The sequence below is a fragment of the Hydractinia symbiolongicarpus genome, chromosome 3, assembly GCF_029227915.1.
Source record: "Hydractinia symbiolongicarpus strain clone_291-10 chromosome 3, HSymV2.1, whole genome shotgun sequence".
Lineage (NCBI taxonomy): Eukaryota > Metazoa > Cnidaria > Hydrozoa > Anthoathecata > Hydractiniidae > Hydractinia > Hydractinia symbiolongicarpus.
Window position 1 is genome coordinate 9132021 of NC_079877.1, and position 20448 is coordinate 9152468.

Genomic DNA, 20448 nt, shown 5'->3' on the forward strand with positions numbered 1-20448 from the left:
TTAGGAGAAATCAGAATTTTCATAGCATATTACGAGGTTTAAATCTGGGACAGAGAGACAGTTTTGACCTAATGTTGTCCTTCCACCACTTGTTTTGGTTTGGCGATTTAAATTACAGACTTGATCTGGATGTTACAGTTAGTTTTTAATTTATTTTACTATTTAAATAGATTTAGCATGAGCTGAAATATGCATAACTTACCCTGAAATTGTAGTTAGAAGCTCAGGAATTGATTATAATTAACTTTAGGGCAATGAACATGCTTTTTATTTTTTAAAAGGATATTATAAAGTGGATTATGGAACGAGAATGGCAGAAATTGCTTGCAGCTGATCAGTTAATTGCTGAAATACGAAAAGGAAATGCCTTTATTTCTTTTGGTAGGTACAAAAGATATGTAGACAAGCGTTTCATATTACAGTCAAAACTGATTCAATGTCCACTTTTGCTTCAAGTAAGCTGCAAATATCACATTAATCAAATTTAACACTGCATTAGAATCATTGACAGTTGATTGTGCAAGCAGCTACTTTTGAGTCTAGAATGGAAGGGGCTGGAATGCAGTGAAAATCCACAGGTTCGCCTGTCCTTTTTATACCGCATTGTGTGCCTCTCGCTATTGCGCAGCTAAGCTACAATTTTGCGTGACAGACAGACTGACAGACAGACAGACAGGCGTATACGGTATATTATAATATAGATAAATCAAAATGGTGAAAAAATCAAGAATGTAGTTTAAGGAATAAGTGCAAAAACAAGTGGTGACACCTATTCATGAAATAAACAAAAGGCTTATGCTCCTTAAAGATATAAAAAATTTAACTTGATATTTCCGGGGTGTGATTTAGCTTTCTTTTAAATTATTTGTGTGTGTTGTAAAGGAGGAAAGCAGCAAGAATAAGAATGTTATAGGTAAAAATTTTGGACAAAATTAGAGAGGGGCATCTATTTGATATTGAAGAGTACGTATTTTTGTAGAAGAGGAAGACATATCATTTCCACCTACTTATCGATACACACGAGGAACCAGGTCAACATATTGCTGGACAAAAGAAAAAAGAACTGGGGTGAGTTCCGAAATGCCTCTTACTCTTATTTGTAAAGTTGTTTTTTTGATTGACTTTTTTTACAGTTTATCATTCATGCAAGCCAATAATGTTTTCTTAAGTGATGTTATACATTATCTTTATTTAAAACAAAAAACCACATTACCATTGGTTATTGTTTGTTAAAATATTATACTGAGAATTATTATAAATATTTATCTGTGTAATGATGAATGTTAGGTAGCTAAAGTCTTAATTCGTTTATCTAAAACTTACATGTGGCTATAAAATTTTTATTTAGACAAGAATTAATGTTCCGTCTTGGTGTGACAGGGTGTTGTGGAAGTCGTATCCTGAACTCACCTCCTGCAACACTACTTATGGTGAGAATAACAATTATTGTTCATTAATGTACCTTGCATCTTTTTTAAAAAATTCTAGCTCTTGTTCATTCCATTTTTCTAAACTTTTGTCTAGCTGAATATAAATGTGAATATCATGTAAAGAGAAGAAAACTTGAAAAAATTTTGTGCTTTTTAACCTTAAAATAACTGCATTTTTGGCAGCTAATCACCTCTGGTTTATTAAATTAATTTTGTATGCTTACAAGCTTTGAAATAACAAGGTTGGTAGACAAAGTCAAAATTATTAGGAGAGGTTTGTTGACCCAATATTTGCCTTATACTTACATCGTAATGCCCTTTTATAGGTTGTACTGAAAGTATTTGTTCAAGTGATCATTCTCCAGTGTTTGCTACATTTGACGTAGGTGTTTTATCTCAGACGCTTGCTGCTTCAAGTCACGAAGGTAAGTTTGGAAAGTTTGTCATGTCACTTGCCTCAAATATGTGTATTAGAAAATGGAGTATTAGAATTTGGAGAAGCGGTATTGATTGAAAGAAAGGTGAAATAGGCAGTAAGGTTTTGAAGATAATTAAAGTGAGCTAGTTTGACAGCATTTATTTACAAATGTATTAAAGTCAATTGTATTGTTTGTTTACTTTGTTGTGATTTATTGTTGTTTATTTACAACAAACAAAGATGCCATTTTAATTTTTTTTTTCATGTTTGAAATAAACACCACTGGTAGCCCTTAATCCTGATACCTGTCTTTACACTAAAGAAACTTTATAAGAGCCATACAATATATTTATTACCATCATTCATTACCATCATTTATTACCATTATTTATTACCATCATTTATTACCATCATTTGTTACCAATATAATCTTCATGTTCTCTGATTATTATAGGTTTTACTTTTTTTATTTACCCTATGCCTACAAAACTTTATTATAGATCACACAGATAGTGGCATGATCAAAGCGCTTAAGATTGTTTTCTTCTCTGCAGAGGCTAAGGTACATACAATAGCAATAATGTTTTAAGGGTTACTAAATAATGCATCTTCAGTAGTGATTGGTAACACCTTATTCATTAAAATTATGTTAACGTAATAAAAAAAATCCTAGTTTCTTTTACATGTTTTCTTCACTCTCTCTTTTACACAGTTGCCAATGCTGTCAATTTAGAACTCAATGTCACCCGTATTATACACAAGAGAATTATATAAAAAAAACACACAATGCGAAAGTATGATATCAGTTCTGTAAAATTGATGTGACCCCAGCCTTTGTCTATTTGCTTCTTGGGGATTTTCCCTGAGGAATGGATTGCTCACAAAGTCACTTTTTATGTTTAGATACTAACAAGTAGCGGCACAAAATTTATGTTAGAATTTCATTCCAACTGCCTAGAAAGTATGTTTGTATATTATGCAATTTAAAATTTATGTTCATCTCTATGTTAGTAATTGTATTTTAGAAGTTCTTGAACTGTGGTAAAAAAATTTTAAACCTTTAGAGCGTGTTATAACTAAAAAGAATTCCTACACAAATTGCAGAAGGCAGACAGATAGTCTTTTTAGAGGTTCTATTCCTTCTGATCACAAAACATATTCCTATCCCTGGTGGACAAAAACAGATTTGGTTGATGTAAGGTTTTGTATTTGTTTTAAAAGACTACCTTCAGCTTATTTAACTTTTAACAAAGTGTTTAATTTTTTTTTGTATCGCTTAGCTTCATCCTGTGTTGTCTGACTTATGTTATCTTGAAGATCAACACTTGCTTGTTGCTGTTAAAGGGGAGGATGGCCAGGAGTATTATGGTATAAATATTTGTCTTATTAAAAGTGTGGTTATTTTCCCCATTAATATTACCAAAACTGGTTATAAATTGCAAAAGGGAAATTCCCAAATAATGCTGACATCATCAAAAATCAACACCTGCGCAATCGCACGCTATTGAGAATCGGGAAATTCCCAAATAATGCTGACATCATTAAAAATCAACGCTTGCGCAATCGCACGCTATTGAGAATCGGGAAATTCCCAAATAATGCTGGCATCATCAAAAATCGACCCATGCGCATTTGAGTAGGGGAAATTCCTTATTCAAAGCTATGACAGCGCTAGAAATTCTTGGTTGAAGCTTGCATGTAATAAAGAGAAATGAGTTGGTTTAAAAATCGATTTGGTACACAAGAAATGTGCACTAGGGCGGCTCAGGAGAATTCCTTGCTACTCAAGGATGTTCCGGACCATCTCAAGACCAAGGAAATGTGCACCAGGGCTGTTGAGCGTCACTCGCGGCTGCTCGAGGTTGTCCCAGACCATTTAAAGACCCAGGAAATGTGCACTAGGGCGGTTCAAGAGTACCCTTGGTTACTCAAGTTTATTCCGGATCATCTCCTGACCCAGGAAATATGGACCAGAGAGGTTGAGGAGGAACTCCGGATACTCGAGATTGTTCCATATCGTTTCAAGACCCAGGAATGTGCGCTAGAGCTGTCGGACTGAGACCTTTGCTACTAGAATATGTCCCAGAGCATTTCAGATCTCAGGAAATGTTCCCCTGTGGGTCCACGTAGGAGTTGGTTTAGTATAAGGGTAGGGAGATCACTGGTTATCTTACAACCCTCGGGTTGTAAGATAAATGGAACACTGCGATGAATGTGAACGCATACTCGATGGGTACGACAGATCTCCTGCTGACGAAGATTCTTCATAAGAGCTAAGCTACTCTGCTGGTCCTGCTACCAGGAGTACATCACATAAAATGGTGGTAGTTGGGATTGCGCAACGATATAGAAAAACCCTTGTTGGGGTTTTGTCTCTACAATAAAGAAGATGTTGATTAAATTTGGAGACAAGACTATAAAATCCGAAGACTTTTACACCAACTCAAAACCGCTAAACATTGAAGAAGTGCAAGTCGAAAACAAAGTTGTGTAAAAAAAGTTGTGCTGAGCAACTCTATCCCAGACAATAAGGCGAATGATGAACGCTTCGAGATTGGTTATCAGGACCAAGACGGCAGCCTAGCACCGCTACTGCTCAAGACCCCTGAAAAGATTCGCTCCAAGGGTGTCTCTCAATACAGCGAAGGTTCCGCGCTAACTATGTCATTTGATCTGGCCAGCTATCCCGAGTGGCTAGATCAATACGAGGAGATGTTGAACAAGGTGAATTCTTTGGAAGGGTATCGCTTAACCAACGGCGGCGTAAAAAAAGGGCGGTACTTCAGCACCAAGTTGAAGAAATGGGATGGGGAGGTCAGAACCAAATTCCACAAGAAGAAGATACCACGGGAAGCCGTGAGTGTAAGGCTATCATCAAACTAGCCAGCATCTACATGCAAGGTTCAAACTACTATCTACAGACCTACCTAGAAGAGTGTAAATTTGAGAGGCACAGCGCTTACTACTTTAGCGACTCCGATGACGATACGATCGACAGCTTCACTGTATTGTAAGTGGCTTGTCAAGGTTCTATGGTTGTCTTCAGCCATAGAAACAAACATGAACGTTCCTGCACTGAAAAAGGAAGCAAAAGCACTACACGTTCCTCACTACCCCACAATGAACAAAGCCCCTCTTCTCGAGGCGATCCGCAAAGCCAAGTACTAGGACGTCTCAATGCAAACGGACGGCCCCTATTGCGAAAAATCGGCAGAAAAAATGGCAGAAAAATCTCGAACAATGCCTGAGAGAGCTCGCTGAAAAGCAGCAAAGAGTCATACATGACTGTGGTCTTATCATCGATCAAGACACGGGAGAAGTACTCGAGATCGAGTAGCAGGTAATCTAGTGTGTTGTTCAACACACTAAGCTCAAGAGATTACGAATACGCAGGCGGGGCTTCTAAGTACCACTGACATACTGTGCATATTGCAGTTTTTTAAAGAGTTCATCTTTGGCTTCTTACCTGCCTTGTGCCACAAGCTGCTGACGCTCATTCTCGTTGATGGAATTCACAGCCCTTTTTGTTCGTAGTCGGATCTGCTCCTTGAGCACCATGTAATGTTGTTTTTTCTGGATGATCCACGTAAACTCATCGTTTGAAATTGTACCGTCTTGGATCGCTCTGTAGATCTTATCGTAGACAGTGTCTAGCTTTGATTCAGCTAGGAGCTTGACGCACTCAAGCTTGCGCACTTTTGCGCCTATGTGTTTGGAAGCATTCTTCAAACCTACTTGCTCCATCCCTAAATTGCTATAGGGGCTCTGAATCCGGTTGCAAGCGTGGCAATACCTGCTAAGGAGGTGATGACAGTAACACAATCATGCCGTGATCAGCATAGCGAAGCCCTATCCCCCAAAGCTTGAACTTTTTGTAGAGTTTTTCTCTCTCTTTGATCTCTTCTCGGAAGAACGCTTCGATCTCTTAGATCTTTTTTAACCAGTAGACCTGGCTTTCGTGGAAAGTATCATGCTCTTGCTCAGGCGCACTTGGCGGTAAAGTTGGTAAAGCTTCATAACATCAGTCATTTATTCTATGAGCAGGTCCATCATAATTCCCACGAACGAAACGTTCTTATTGTGGTGATACTCGTCTGTCAGCATGAACTCGAGACGATCTGTCAAGCCCTTCAGGGGAAGGTACACAGGGTTATCGAAACTCCATGTAAGCATGTCTCCCCAGGCACAGCTCTTTGGTGGGAAGCACGACAAGAATTTTCGATTCCTTCCAATCCAGTAGGCAATCATCTTCGTCCAGCTAAGGGCAAACGAGTCTCAGCCGCTGGTAGGCGTCAGTCTTGTAAAAGGAATCGTAGTCCCCCTTTGTGTAGAACTTTTTCTGGGGATCGAAGGGTAGGCCCAAGAGCTTGTGTAGTGGTTCAAGCATGACGAGTGTGTACCCTTCGTTGACACAGAGTCTACAGAGTCCATTCTTCAGCACGAACAGCTGGATCTTACCCTGCGCTTGACTGTTGACGATAGTCACTAAAACCTTGTTCTTATAGAGACCATTCATGATCTCGATCCTCTGTAGCACATCCGTGGATCCTTCCATACGGATGGTGAAGTCAGCGTCGCTGTAGATGTTCAACCATGTAGGTCGAATGCTGATCGCCTTCAGAGCGATCCTAGTGTCCTGCCCTAGGTAGTACTTGAATATTGTGAGGTTCTCTATATCTGTGACGTAGAGTTGTCTCATGTTTCTTTAAAGAAACATGAGCATTTACTTGTACAACCCGAAGGCAAAGTACGCGCCCAACCACGAAAGATATGTGGAGAGGCTTAAGGGGGATGACCTTTCAGTGTAGAGCATCGTCATTGACGCAAAGGGGTCCTCGTTCAAGGTGAAATTTTCAGACATCTTTGAATTCCACTCAGGTACAGCAGTGAAGGAGTGGCAGAGCCACCCTTTCAGTCTCCCCTTTCAGTCTTTGGTCTACCCAGCTCAATTTTGCCGTCTTTTGTGCAACATCCGCTTGTGGTATTTCTATGCAGCATTTACAATCCTCTTTGCCTCTAGTTCGTGCTGTCTACAGCTTCCACGTCTACTTCCAGATACGCAATATTCTAGCAGAGCTTGCGTCCCTCTACCGGGCTCCGACAGGTTCCGACGTCTCAACAACCCCTTCAACAAGCAAAAGTTCCACCAACTAGCTCGTGAGTTTGGAATAAGCGACAGCAAGCAGGAGTGGAGGAACGAGACCCTCTTTAGTAGCTGGCAACTTCATTGCTCGGACTATTCTGGCTCGGGCCCTAGCTATCTTGACGAGGTATCTTGGAGCCGGTGGATCCTGGAAAAATCCCAAGGTCCCACTCGTATAGCTCTCAAACAGCTCTCCCAAAGCGTACGTTTCTACGCATACCTCATCATCGAGAGTCAAGCGAACGCGAGATCTGGCATCATTGGAAACCAAGGCAGCACTATCGATGCACAGCGTCTCTACCTGACGACCTTTGAAGAGCTGATCATCAGACCTACCGACACAAGTAAGGAGATCTGCGAGTTCTTAGACGTGCTCAAGTATGCGTGGTCCGAGGTTGATTTCAGCGTTGCTCATGGCGTCTATATGATCCCGAGTGACATGAGCCTTCACATTGGAAGTGTCGTGAAATTCACGAACAAGATACTCATCAGCAAGGACTATTTTTCCATTGGTCTTAACCCGAGGATTTACACTAGCACACGCAGTAGCAAGTCGACTAAACATGAAGCACCAAGGCAAGAAAAGGGGGTAGCCGGCGACTACCCCCTTGGAAAGGGTGGGATGCGTTTGCCACACCCCCTTCGTAAAGATCAAAAGCATGATGATCACCTTGCCCGTCAGGACAGAGTCGCAGGTGATGCAGCTCAGCATGATGACACCAAGACCACATTGATTACGGGGGAGTAGGGCTAATCCTTGCCTACATCTGGCTGAAGAAATAGGTGTAGTGTGTTTTGTCAACATACTAGAGTCTTCGCCACCACTATCTTCTACGATGGTTGCTTCCTCCCCTCCCAACGTACGTCACAACAACAGTAACGACAGCAGCGATGGCCATGTAGACGTGCTGGGCAGCATGTGACGACTTTCGCCGCAACTCTAAAGAAGAATGAGACGACCGTACCAATGATCCCTGGTAAAGCAGCACCTGCCTTAGCCGCAAGATACTTTAAAAATCTCCCGAGTCTTTCCAGCTGCTTCTCTACAAAACCCTTCCCCCTCCACTTACTCCGGCTGTGCCCGCTCCTCCATCACCTCCAGTAACTGCAAGGACGATGGTGGATATGAGCAAGCCAACAGCCAAGACGATGCTTGTGATAGTGATCCCCTGCTCCTTGAATATGATCTTGAGTTTTTCGGCCAAAGTTTTATCATCTCCAGCGATCTTCATCAGAGTCTCCTTGATGTGTAGCAGTTGACTCTGGGTGTTGGAGGATAGTAGGCTGTGTGCTTTTAGTGCTTCTTCCTTCAGATCATGGAGTCCCTCTAGCTCTTCCTTCGCTTTCGTTATGTCTTTATCCCAGATAGCTATCTGTTCCTCAGATGCTCCGGGGCCGGCTTTCTTCGCCTCAAGCCCGTTGATCTTATCCTTCGCTTTGTCTATCTCACTATCGTAGAAGATCATTTTACCTTTCAAGTGCTTGAGGTTACCCCTTAGCGTTTGTAGTTCGCTATTGAACCCTCTTCTCTCACGCTCTGTAATCTCATCCCCGCCAAAGGAAGTATCTTCAATAAGACTCCTTGTTTCATCGAGACCATTCCTGAGTACTGGCAGCATCTCGATATCATCGCTCCTTGATCCGTGCTGCTTCCATTTGACAAGAACGTTCTGGATCCTCTGGATCCTTGCCTTGAATTTATTACCCGGTGTTTGATATTTATGAAAACCTAAGACCCTCAGACGCGTATGTCCTAAGTCCGTCTCTATAGTCGTAAGCACTATTTCCTTATAGGTTCTACCCCCCACGCTACCTCCCTAAAAAGCTTTTTACCCTCATCGGCCCTAAAATAATGATACTTTTTTATCGGTTGACGTTCGCTAAGTTTATTATAAAGATCGTCGATGGTTTTTGTCTAAATTCTATTCCCCCAGCCCCACATCCAATCGCCTGCGTGCACCTCCCTGCTGCTGAACCGGCTGCTCTTCGGGCGTAGTGCTGGGCTCTGGAAAATCCCCAGGTCTACTAAAAGTTTCATCATCATCCCAATCTGGAATGTCTACCCCTGACGTAAAGTCCCCTTCATATATTGGATTAATCAGCATTTATTCCACCCGGAAGTCCCTACTAATAAAACTATGAGTTTTGGAACTAAGCTAGATCCGCACAAGTGATAAAATGATGCTAGCAATGAAAGGAAAGAAGCAGTGTGTCAAGGCCTCCCATGTCCCCAGTACGATCAACCAGAAGAAAGACCTGTACGTTGACGTACCAAACATGGGACAGAATGATGTCATTTTTCCTGGCTCTCTCAAACTCCTCTTTGACCTGGAGCTTACTGGCGCAAACACCAAACACAATCGTCAGCAACATCGGCAATGCCCTGGTGCAGAATCTTCGGATCTCGTTGCACAGCAACGAGGTTCAGAATATCAGCGACTACAATGTACTCGCCGTCTACCAGGACCTGTGACTGCCCAAGTATGCTTGCAAGAACAACCTAATTCTGGAGGGTATTAACCAGAATGGCACCATTCGCGTCCTACATGTAAAAGGGAGCACATGTAGGCAATAATGAAGAAAAGGCAATCGTGGCAACCTATGGCAACACCTTTTGCATCCCCCTCGGCAAGATGTTTGAGTTGACGGCAGATCTACCCCTATACCAGGCAGGACTCCACAACAGGCTGCAGTTCGTACTGCACTTTGCACAGCACAGCGACGTGATTAATGACTCTGGCACGGCAGCCTCAGGGTCTACCGCAGCTAAACCAGCTGACGCCGCTTTTAAGATCACCAACATTGCCCTGGAATTTGACAAGGTGGACCACGAGGGTCTCGCAAGTGCTATAATGTCACGATACTCGAGGCTGGTCCTGCCCTATGAGAGGATACTCAGCTCCAAGGTGGTGACCATGAAAAAGGCTGACACCAGTTACAACCTCCAGATTGATACTCCTGCTAAGTCTTTAAAGGGCGTCTTACTGTTCTTCGTAGACCCTGGAAAAATCAAGGCCTACAGTGGAGTCAAAGAGGTCTTCTACAATCCAAAGATCGAGAAAATCTCAATCATGGTGGAAGGTGAGCCAAATGAACTGTATAGCCACGCCATGCTACCCAAGGACCATCTCGAACAAGCCGCGAACCTCTTTGGTAGCCCTGACTCGGAGGTGACCATCGGGCAGTTGTTCACGGAAAGATATGCGCTGTTTGCCCCCTGGTGCCCCACTATTTCAGACCGGGATAGGGTGGTGTCACCCCCGATATTTCCTTTGCAGTAGCTGCCTCAGGTCACTCCAAAATCTTACAAGTTCGAGGGTGCTCAAGCCTCACGTGCAAGCAAGCGTGCTTGGACTTTTTCAGCTCAGCTTTGATAATGGATAATATTGATAATCTTCTTATATCTTTGTGTTAGCAGCCACAAGCTATGTCTTCTGTGTCTACCCGAAACAGCTAGTTCTAGCAACGCCCCACAAGTTTTATCGAGAGATTCGTCGGCGATCATATCATCAACTATGAAGAGGGTCTCCTCACCCGCCAGCAATGACGTCCGTTTTTGGATCCACTCGAACAGCTGCTCATTGGGCTCTATAAGGAAGACATAAGGATCTTGCCATAGTGAGGATCTAGTGAGGTAGGTGGCATTCTATCGGATCGTGGTGCAGAGCGCGACTACGTTGTTGAAGTGCCCTTTGTATTCTTTCTCCAGAAGGTCGAAGACTCGCTGGGTCTTGCCGCAGATTGTAGGCCCAGTAAAAATTGCTGTATGTGGCTTCTTGACAATGTCTAGCATTTACTCTAAGACTTTTTGTGTGTGTCCTGGGGCACAGGGGTGCCCCAGGGCACACACATTAAGTCACAAGACTTGAAGAAATCACTTCTTTTTTACATCAAGATGGAGGGATAGACCCTGTTCCTCATGGATTTTCATGGTCTCTTTTATCCCCTTGAGTATAGCCTTGGGAGTGTTTAAATCTCTCTCGAAGTATCTCAATAACTCCCCAAACGTCATGGTTTTTTTCTTTGGTGGAGCTATTCCAAGCTTCCCCTTTTGGCGGTTCCATTCGGCAAGTCTCTTACCTGTCGCAACCCTTCCCGGGTGCTTTTTGTGTACTTCAACAATTTTTTCCACGGCCTCGGGTTGCTGTTGATTGATGATAATACTACACGCGCTGCTCATCTTTTTATTGCTGTTCATCATCTCGCTTTTCATCTATCTTGGAGACATGCTTCGCAGAAAGCTGAGTGTGGTTAATGGTATGAGCAGCGAGTAACAGTGGTGCTAGAAATTTCCCGAAGGCTGAGTACACGACGATTCCCAGGTCGGCCATGGAGTCTTAAATGATGGGTTCCTACTCGATGTCTTGCCTCAGACCCTCGGCACTGCCGATTGAAACTACATTGCCTACATCCTTGGCGCAAATGCTGATAGCGTGTGAGGAGAGGGCCTTTGCTGTCTTCTCCTCCTTTTCATGAATCTCACGTTGAACGAACTCTGTATAAGTTTTCTCGAGCACCTCAGGTGGGTACATTTCTTAGGCACGATTTTTGACGATTTCAGCATTATTTGGGATTTTCCCCATTCTCAATCGCGTTCGATTGCGCATGCGTTGAATTTTGATGATGTCAGCATTATTTGGGAATTTCCCTTTTGCAATTTATAACCAGCTTTTTTAAAAAACCGGTTATAAGGACCCCCTACTACTACTTTACCGACCTTTATCAAAGTTTTTGTTGTAATGAAATTGTTCTTCACTTTCACTTTCAGGAGAATGTGTCATATCAATGAAAATGTTTCTGTCCGGCAATCCAAAGGTCTTTGAGGTCATGATAACACATTTGGGAGTGGAAACGGGTGTTTTAAAGTATGTTACTGCAGTTTAGATTCAACCCTGTTGATTCTTAGCCCTGTTAAAATTTTTATGTGCTGTTTCACTTGTGTTACATCTGTTGTAGTTGTATCAACCTGAGTATGTTTTGTGATCATCTAGGGTGGAAGCTCAGTTAATTATTCCAAGTACCATAGAATACACAGCATCTCAAAAATCTAAAGTTTATGGTTTGTTGATTTATTTTTCACTCTTCTTATGGTTGTTAAAAAATATATTAAAATACTTGTTTCTTGACTGCACTGTTAATGTCAGTGTGTCTTGGCATATTAATTAAAAGTTTCAGAATTGTTTGTTTACATTATTTGTTTTAGATCTCATTAAGGTGGAAGAGGAAGGTAACATTTCATTTTATTTTATTTACTTTTTCCTACCTGATTTTCTGGTTTAAATAAAGAAACGTCACCATAGTATGAGTAAATGTTATTATGAGTACAATATACACAATGGTGTCAGTAGGCATTGGTAACAAACAAAATATAATGTTCCTAAGAACAAACTATCTGAAACAGTGTTTTTGAAAATTCTCCTCAGAGTTCTTCAAATCCCCTCTAAATTTAGAATTTTTAAAAACTTTTTCCTCAAAACTAAATGTTAAAATACATAGAAATGATACCATGGGTACAGCAGAAACAAAAATTTATTCTTTACTCATAACATTAGCTTCAAAATCTCCTTGTGGAAAATATGAAGATGTCCTCAATTGTCCTTAAATTTAAAAAAATATTCTCATCAAAAGCCCTCCAATCTCATAAAATTGACTATGTAAAATGTGTGGCAACCCAAAGTAGAGGCAGATATAAAGTTTTTTAAATCTTCTGGTTTGATTAAAACAAAATTTAACATTAGTTGATTAAAGTAAATAGTTTGTGGTTTATAGAAGCTATCTGTGAAACATGTTAAATGAACTGATTTGTTTAGATTCTCGACCAAATACTAAAAAATGTGGAGAGAAGAAAGGTGAGGGTAGAACGATAGTGCCATAATGTTTAATTTACTATTTTATGTTTATACAACTGTGTTAAATTATAAATGAAGCATTTCGATTGACATTTCAGATTTTAGATGCAGGTGCACATTATAAAACAACTGCATTTGTGTAATAAACATACTGTAATCTTTTTTGCTATAAAGTGACTGAAAATTCACTAAAAACCAGTTTATAAATCCTTACAATAGGCAACAACTGTATTTAAGTTTATTAGCTTCCTTAAGCAACATTAAGGAAACGTGTATTTGGAGAATTTGAAGAAGGTTGACAAAAATTGATTTCCTAATGTCACCAATCTTTTTTTCATTGTCGCATAGAAATGTATTTGGTCAATTTACCTGTAAAAAAAGAAGATATAGATCAAATAGATCCAGTTGACAAGAAGGTAGAACCTCCTACAGACAATGAAGAAAGACCAATAAGTATGGGGTTTGATAATCCTTGTGTAAAATATACCAAGCTTGATGACAGTACTGATGAATGTAGGTGTTCTTCTTCAACAGTTTTGTGTATTTAACATTTTACTGTGCTACTTCTGTCACCTATGATACAGCTTAGTTTATTGTGTTCTGTCATGTAACACTAGTCTTTTGAAATAGTAAGTTAATAAATTATGTCATTTAGTCATGGCATTGAATTGATATTTAGCTTAAAGTGTTAGTAGCTTAAAATGTAAGTCTTATACTGGTTAGGGTATCAGAGAGTCCAAACATTGTTCGGGTAGGTTGGGCTGATCTTCTAGAGCAAATAAAAGAACTGGGGCAGATATTGACAGGATTTTATAGTTACTGATTCAGAAACTAGAAATGCAAGGAGTTGTTTAGAGACAGATTATTATTTGTTTTTACATTTTAAAAATCATCAGATAGTAAAAAAGGTAAAAGAGGTTACGCTTTGGTAATAAGTCTGATTTTATTTTACCCTTTTGTATATATTTTACCCTCTTGTATGTATTATAAATTTCATAAATGATCGATTTAACTTTTTAGTGCCAGCCTTACCACCAAAAAAGAAAACTTTGTCTTTACCTAACTCGCTACCAGGTATTACTAATAAGCTATTTCTGTAGTATCTGAAAGTCGAATCTAAAAATTTGACCTGAAATATGCATAATATACCTTTTTGTACATAATACTATAAATTTCCTTGAACTAAGTATGTGCATGTAACCAAAGTAAATAATGAAAAGTAAAGATATAATATATATTTTTCTTAGTTATAGTGCATAATATTTCTTTATCTTATTGTAGACAACAGCACAATGCCACCTCTATTAATGAAGTAAGAATGCTTTTTTCTGTTCTTTGAAAAATAATTTGTTGTCATTTGTGTTTCAATCAGTCTTTTTCAGGAGAGGCATGCGATCGCACGCGCATGCCTTGGCACACGCCCGAATCGTTTCAGGCGTGTGACTAATCGCACGCCTGAAAAATAAATATTGAGTTTTCAAAATCAACCTATGAAATCCATTTTGTAGCGTGTGATGGCAGACCTCAAAATAATTTTTGGAGACTCGCCAGACAAAGCGTTCGATAGATTTCCGTCTTGGTTGGACACTGTTAGATCTCAGACATTATTGAATAGTCCTGGTCCTTTTAATCCACGAGCAAGCCTATTCATAGCCACCCTGACCATCCTAGCTAATCCTAGCTAATTCACCGACTCCTGACTTAGTTAAAAGAACTACGAAGACATAAATCTCTTTAGCCTGTCCCCTTAATCATTGGTAACCAGGTTTTACTAAGAAATTCAGCCATGCGGTTCTTAACTAATGCGGAAGTGAACGCTGACGGAGCACGGATGAAGCAAGTCTGCAAATATGCACTTACAGACGGAATAGACATTTTATCATGGATTTAATTGTAGATAAATTCTTTATTTGACAAATCAATTGGAAACCATAGCAGGTCCAAATTTAATGGATTTTTTCTTTATGCCTGTAAAAACAAAACCCGCGTGCAGTATAATTTTTTTTCTGTAAAAATTTTGTTAAAGTGTAGCTGAACTTTCTAAATGAATTTTGAAGTTTTATTTAAGCTACGTGGATAAAGATTTTTTTTAATTCGAAAACACAGCATATTTTTGCCTATTTACTTGTGATGACCTAAAAAATAAACAAGAAATATAAAAAAGACAGTATGTTATGCCGACTATTTTAGACATGCAGAAAAGGAATTTAAGATTGAGAGAGTCGCTATACGTGTAGACGCTCGATCATCGTGTTCGGGGTTCATGATTTAAAACGTTCCCCACTTTTCTACCACATAATGAATGCCCGTATTGTATGCGTAACATTCTTTGCACGTACGTTTTATATTGCACGCGTTACTTGATTTGCATGTGCGAATCATCGCACACCTAAATATTCCTGAAAAAGACTGTTTAATGTGCTTTGCGTTTTGTTATCTGATTAGATCTGGTGAAAGAAATGCTTCAGAAGAGGTGAGTTTTTTTCTTGCTCTAGTTGCGATTTTTTGTGATGTTTTTAACTTACAACATACCATAAAAAATGAAATTTATTGCAGTTTTTTTTGTAAAAAGTCCTTCCTGCTTAATTATTTCTAAATAACCTTAATGGTAATATGCAGAAAAATTATAGTGTTCTTGCCATGTTGCATTATTTGCTTACTATCGTTTTTTAAACTTGATATTTTTTCAGTTAAAACCACTGTTGTCAAATACCTTACCAAGAAGTTGTCCAGTAGAAGATCTACAACCACCATCCAACACAGGGCAAATATTAACATCTGAAGCAGAGTTGTTACTTCCATCAAGTTCAGAAATGTTTGTACCAGTACCAAAGCCAAGAACAAAAAAAATGGTAAGTTCTTCTGGTATTAGTTATGTTATAGTTTTACAAAAGGATTAAACACGTTGCAGCAAACTAAAACTATTTTTTTGAAAAAATGTTTTTATCTATTTATATCAAAAATAAAAAGGTTTTAAAAATCAAAGGATTAAAGACAGTAGTGTGTCGTAGCGTTAAAAGGTTGTTCTTACTCCATTTAAATGTAGTCGGTTTTGCATGATACAAACCTGCTGTATAGGAACAGGAAATTTAAAGGTCAGTCATTGGTACCTCTGAAAACTAGATTTAGATGTTGTTTTGGAACTCATTGTGCAAAGATCTAAAAAGTAAGGATGATGTGTTGCAACAACAAAAAGATGTGTACTTTGTTTGTTGGTTATCTCAAAATATTTGTTTCCTCAGAAAATTAATTTATGTGTAGGTGTAGTTACTTGCTGGTGGATAAGTTTTAGTTGCTCTAAATTCGTTTAAGTATGTAACTTTTAAAATGCTTTAAACTTGTTGTTGTTTATTCAACCACTGTTTCATGTCATGAACCAATTTAAATATATTGATAACTGTTGGTTCTGCATGATATGGTGTCAGCCTGCAGTTATAAAAGCTGCAATCTTTTTAAATCTTGTCCGACGAAATTGGCAACTTTGAATAATACATTTAGGTGTTGTTCCAGAAATCATTGTGTTCTTACTCACTCAGATAAAATATGTAAATTCTAAAAATCCCAAAGAGTAAGAATAGGTGCTATAACAAATAAAGTTGTCCTCTCATGCAAAATGTTCTTTATTTAGTTATTTTTTTCTCACAATAATATGTTTATTTGAAGCTGTGGTTACTTGCTTATCGATAATTTATAATTACTCTAAACTAGTTCAAGTATGCAACCTGTAAGACTCTTTTTAGCATGTGTATGTTTAGTCATACAGTGTTTTATGTCAAACCAAAACAATCGTTTTGTTATGTATACTTTGTTTTAGGTGAAGCAGTTTGTATCTGATTTTTCAAAATGGCTGAACAACATTGGATTTGAGATGTACGCTGAGCATTTAATAAATAATGGATTTGATGATCTCGATTATTTTTGCTCAATAACGGAAGAGGATTTAAAGGACGTTGGAATATTGGATGAAAAACACAGGGAAAAGGTGAACTCTTAAAGTTTTTGTGTATCAACCATGCATTAAATTTATTGAAAAAATGTAGTTACTAGGTAGTTTCACAAACTTCCAAAAGGATCAATTTGGTTATACACTACAGCTGGTAGGTTGTAAAAGCAACACCTGGCTTTTTGATAGCCAATTTTTTTTCTTCCAGGCCAATATGTTTGTGTTTGTTAACATTATAAGGTTAGGGTTTTTTTACTAAAAATTCAAGTCAACCCTATGAATGTAAAAATAAAGAATAACTGACCAGGTCTGTTCCCCTTATTTTTGTTTCGCCTCTGGACTGCATTTTGTGTGACAAAATTTTAATTAACCAAAGGAGAGAGTAATATGTATTCAATTTTATGTTTTTGAAATTTGTTACTCCTCAAACAAATTCTTATCCTTATGGTAATTAAAACTAAAAAAAGGTTTGGCAAAAGTCATTTTTATTACTGTTTTTGTAAAAAAAATCTACTTTTCTGAATCTTAAAAAAAACATTGCAACAATTCTGTTTTAGTAATCGTTTCTTACAACAGTATGGTTTTTAAGAAATAAGGAAACCATTAAAGTGCTCAAAGGACATTAAACAGATACTCATTAAGTTTTAATGGGACATTCAGAATTATCCAGTTGCGCTTATGTTATTCGTCAACATGCAGTTTAATTTTATATTAACAAATCAGGATTGAATAATTCTGATGCTCTGTTTAAGTGCACAAAGTATATATGTTTTATCATACATTTGTGATATCTAAGTTTAAAGTAACATAATAATTTACCTTTATTTCTTTTTGTTTTTATGTTTTTTAATATTGCGACTAGAACGTTTGGAATTGAAATTGTTTCTCTGTTTTCTTCGGCTTTATTTTGTTGTTTTTGTTGAAAAATTAGTCATTGCTAAATGCTGCTGTTGATTTTTATGATTGAACAATCAGTTATGAGCTTTTTTACGCCGAAACACATCAGGCCTATCAATAAGAAAATAACATCAGAGCAATATATCGATCTCCCAAGGTTACAATAATTTAAACTGGATGACCAATCTGAATAAGATTATAAATGCATATTTTATCACAAAGTTTTATTTATTTTATTTTATCTTTTTTATATATATTTTGGTTCTTTTTTACTGTAAATAATAAGACAGAGAACATGATAGATGAATTGATATTGCTCAGCTAGGAAAGCTTTTTTGGGATTGGGGAAGCAATTAATGGCTTAGCTAGTTTCTCATTTGTCGAAATTGCTTTTCCCTTTTTAATAGGCCTGCATATTAAGAAAGGACTTCATTTAATTAATCTTATTTCCACTGTGTCTGAATCGTAGAATTGTTAAATCATAAAACTTATATATTTCTGGTTAAAAATGTTACATTAACATTGATTTTGTTATTTTAGATTGTTCTAGAAGCAAAAAAGTTAAAAGGTCGTCACAAGGATCACAAAGATATAGTAGCTGTGTAGAGTTTCTTTATATTTTTATATTATGCTAAAGTTTTTTTTAATGTCAATTTTTGTCTAACTCATTTCCAGTACAATCAGTCGTTATAAAGCGACTTTATATATGTCAAAGCTATTATTTGTACATTGTGTGTCATCTGCAACATGCACAATTTATAAAAAAAACCGGTAGTTTTCACAATGTGGTAGTATTCGCAATGTGGTAGTATTAGCCTTGTTTACCTGAAGTGGAAAACAAACTTGTAGGATTTAGTAAAAAGTACTTACCTTGACCACTGAAATTAGAATTAGGATAATTCAATGAAAATAGATTTGGTGGTGCAGATAAAATTTGGTGGTAGATCAATTTTAAAATAAAATACAGTTTTAATTTAACTATAAGACAGGTGTTTTCTTCCCCTGAAACATCTGGTAACTGAAAAAACCCAATTTTTTTGTTATGAAAAGTTGCGCATTTCATATTTTCTCTATTAAAGTTTTAAAATTGTAGATTGAACTTTATAAAAACTTAAAACAGTAGACATCCTTTACAGCTAATATATGGATATTATATCTGATAGTCATTATTGGAGACAAGATTTTTGATTTGTAATGTAACAAACATGATTGAAATCCAATCATCCACCCCACTCTTTTGCTGTTTTTGATGAATTTTTTTTAATTGAAATTCATTCAATTAAGCAAATAGTCTATTTTTAATTTAGGATGGATTTGACTTAACAATTGGCGAGTTAATTAAAATTATGGTTGGTTTTAATTTCGCCAGCTTTTCTCTGCACCAAATTTTCTCCAAATAGGGTACTGCTTAGAAGTTTTAGCTCTTTTATTTTTTTCAGCAAGAAAAGAATTTTATATATATATATTTTTTTGAAAATAAATAATGCTATGAAATTAAAATTTGCTCAAAAGTCTACTTTCACCTAAATGTATGTATATTCACTGTGGATGCTTCAATAAGTTCCACAGGACTATTTAACAGAATAGTTTTTGCCCCTCGTAAACAATTGTGAGGAAAGGTCTATTGAAAAAAAGTTTGCTTTAAAAAAGAACACTGATTTGTTTCTGTCAAAGAAATTTTCTTGGTAATAATGCATTAAGAATATGCTGATAATAAAATTTGGAAATAAAATTGCAAACAGAGAAATCTTAAGACAGATTTTTACTGTTTAGCTTAGTACTGTGAAAAAAAAGGCTGTAACCGAAGTATCCTAATGGCAACTTATTTAAGCTACCCAATCATTCCTGTTAACACCAGATTTGTTTTAGAGCATAGAATTTTCGCCTGCAGAATTTCTGTAAAAAGGTGTTAATTTTGTATAGATTATTATTTCTTTCAGCTTTTGTAGTAAATTCATTTTTGAACTTGATATTTTATAATTATTATTTTTTTTAATGCATTAATATAAAAAATTATTCTAAACTATTTTACCTGATATTACTTTTTTATGTTATGTTTTGTAGTAATTATTTGTTTTTGTATATATACATTATATATTTTGTATCATATCGTTTATGTAGTCAATAAGTAACACTTCACAGTCTAGATATTCTAGAGTTTTGGTATATTGCACATTTATAAATATTTAAACATTTTGTTGTTCTGTTGTTGTTTAAGTTTATTTTTAACAGTCACTTAAGTAAGGGAAGTTTTAAATCTGCTACACAAATTGTAAACAGTTGGTAGTTTCCTGATTTTTTAGAATTACAATTTATTTCAGTGTTTGTTTAAACTTTGGAATTTTTTCTTTTGCAATTTTTCCGCAAATAATTGTTATGATAATTACTGTAATAGATCAGCTATTACAAACTTAGGGGTCGTTTTAAGAATACGGCTATTCGAAAACATCTTGTATTTGTGACATAGTATTAATAGAAATGATGTTAATAGGACTGTCAATTATTTGATCAATAATATAGTTAATTTTTGGAAATCTATGCAACTACACAGCAGAAATCTGGTAGAAGCCTTGTCACTTAATAAAGTTTTCAAATATGAAAGAAAGTTAAATTCACTATGCTGAACACGAGTCAAATGTTTGCAAAGTTTTATTGGTTAAAATCTACAGGTTATGTCTGTTAAGTGTCCTACACAAGTTTTCAATTTTTTACAATTTGTTTGAGTTTGTACTGTATAGGAACATTCTTGGCTTGTAAATAATTTTAGT

General features: G+C 37.2%; 1 protein-coding gene across 2 annotated transcripts in view; it reads left to right on the forward strand.

The window, feature by feature from the left end:
* LOC130635560 (phosphatidylinositol 3,4,5-trisphosphate 5-phosphatase 2-like) overlaps positions 1 to 20223 on the forward strand; it is a 37803-nt gene extending 17580 nt beyond the window's left edge. Inside the window, exons 18-37 of one of the 2 annotated variants that reach the window (XM_057444919.1) lie at positions 5 to 137; positions 282 to 381; positions 980 to 1068; positions 1349 to 1430; positions 1757 to 1855; positions 2349 to 2410; positions 2752 to 2809; positions 2913 to 3043; positions 3129 to 3216; positions 11760 to 11856; positions 11983 to 12050; positions 12195 to 12218; positions 12802 to 12840; positions 13189 to 13353; positions 13861 to 13914; positions 14122 to 14152; positions 15286 to 15313; positions 15531 to 15692; positions 16655 to 16822; positions 18221 to 20223. In XM_057444919.1, coding sequence (XP_057300902.1) covers positions 5 to 137; positions 282 to 381; positions 980 to 1068; positions 1349 to 1430; positions 1757 to 1855; positions 2349 to 2410; positions 2752 to 2809; positions 2913 to 3043; positions 3129 to 3216; positions 11760 to 11856; positions 11983 to 12050; positions 12195 to 12218; positions 12802 to 12840; positions 13189 to 13353; positions 13861 to 13914; positions 14122 to 14152; positions 15286 to 15313; positions 15531 to 15692; positions 16655 to 16822; positions 18221 to 18286 — 1744 coding nt within the window. In that variant the 3' untranslated portion in view covers positions 18287 to 20223. Of the gene's footprint in view, positions 1 to 4; positions 138 to 281; positions 382 to 979; positions 1069 to 1348; positions 1431 to 1756; positions 1856 to 2348; positions 2411 to 2751; positions 2810 to 2912; positions 3044 to 3128; positions 3217 to 11759; positions 11857 to 11982; positions 12051 to 12194; positions 12219 to 12801; positions 12841 to 13188; positions 13354 to 13860; positions 13915 to 14121; positions 14153 to 15285; positions 15314 to 15530; positions 15693 to 16654; positions 16823 to 18220 lie in introns of those variants that run through there. The other variant, XM_057444920.1, reaches the window with a different exon arrangement.
* The last annotated feature ends 225 nt before the right edge of the window (positions 20224 to 20448 follow it).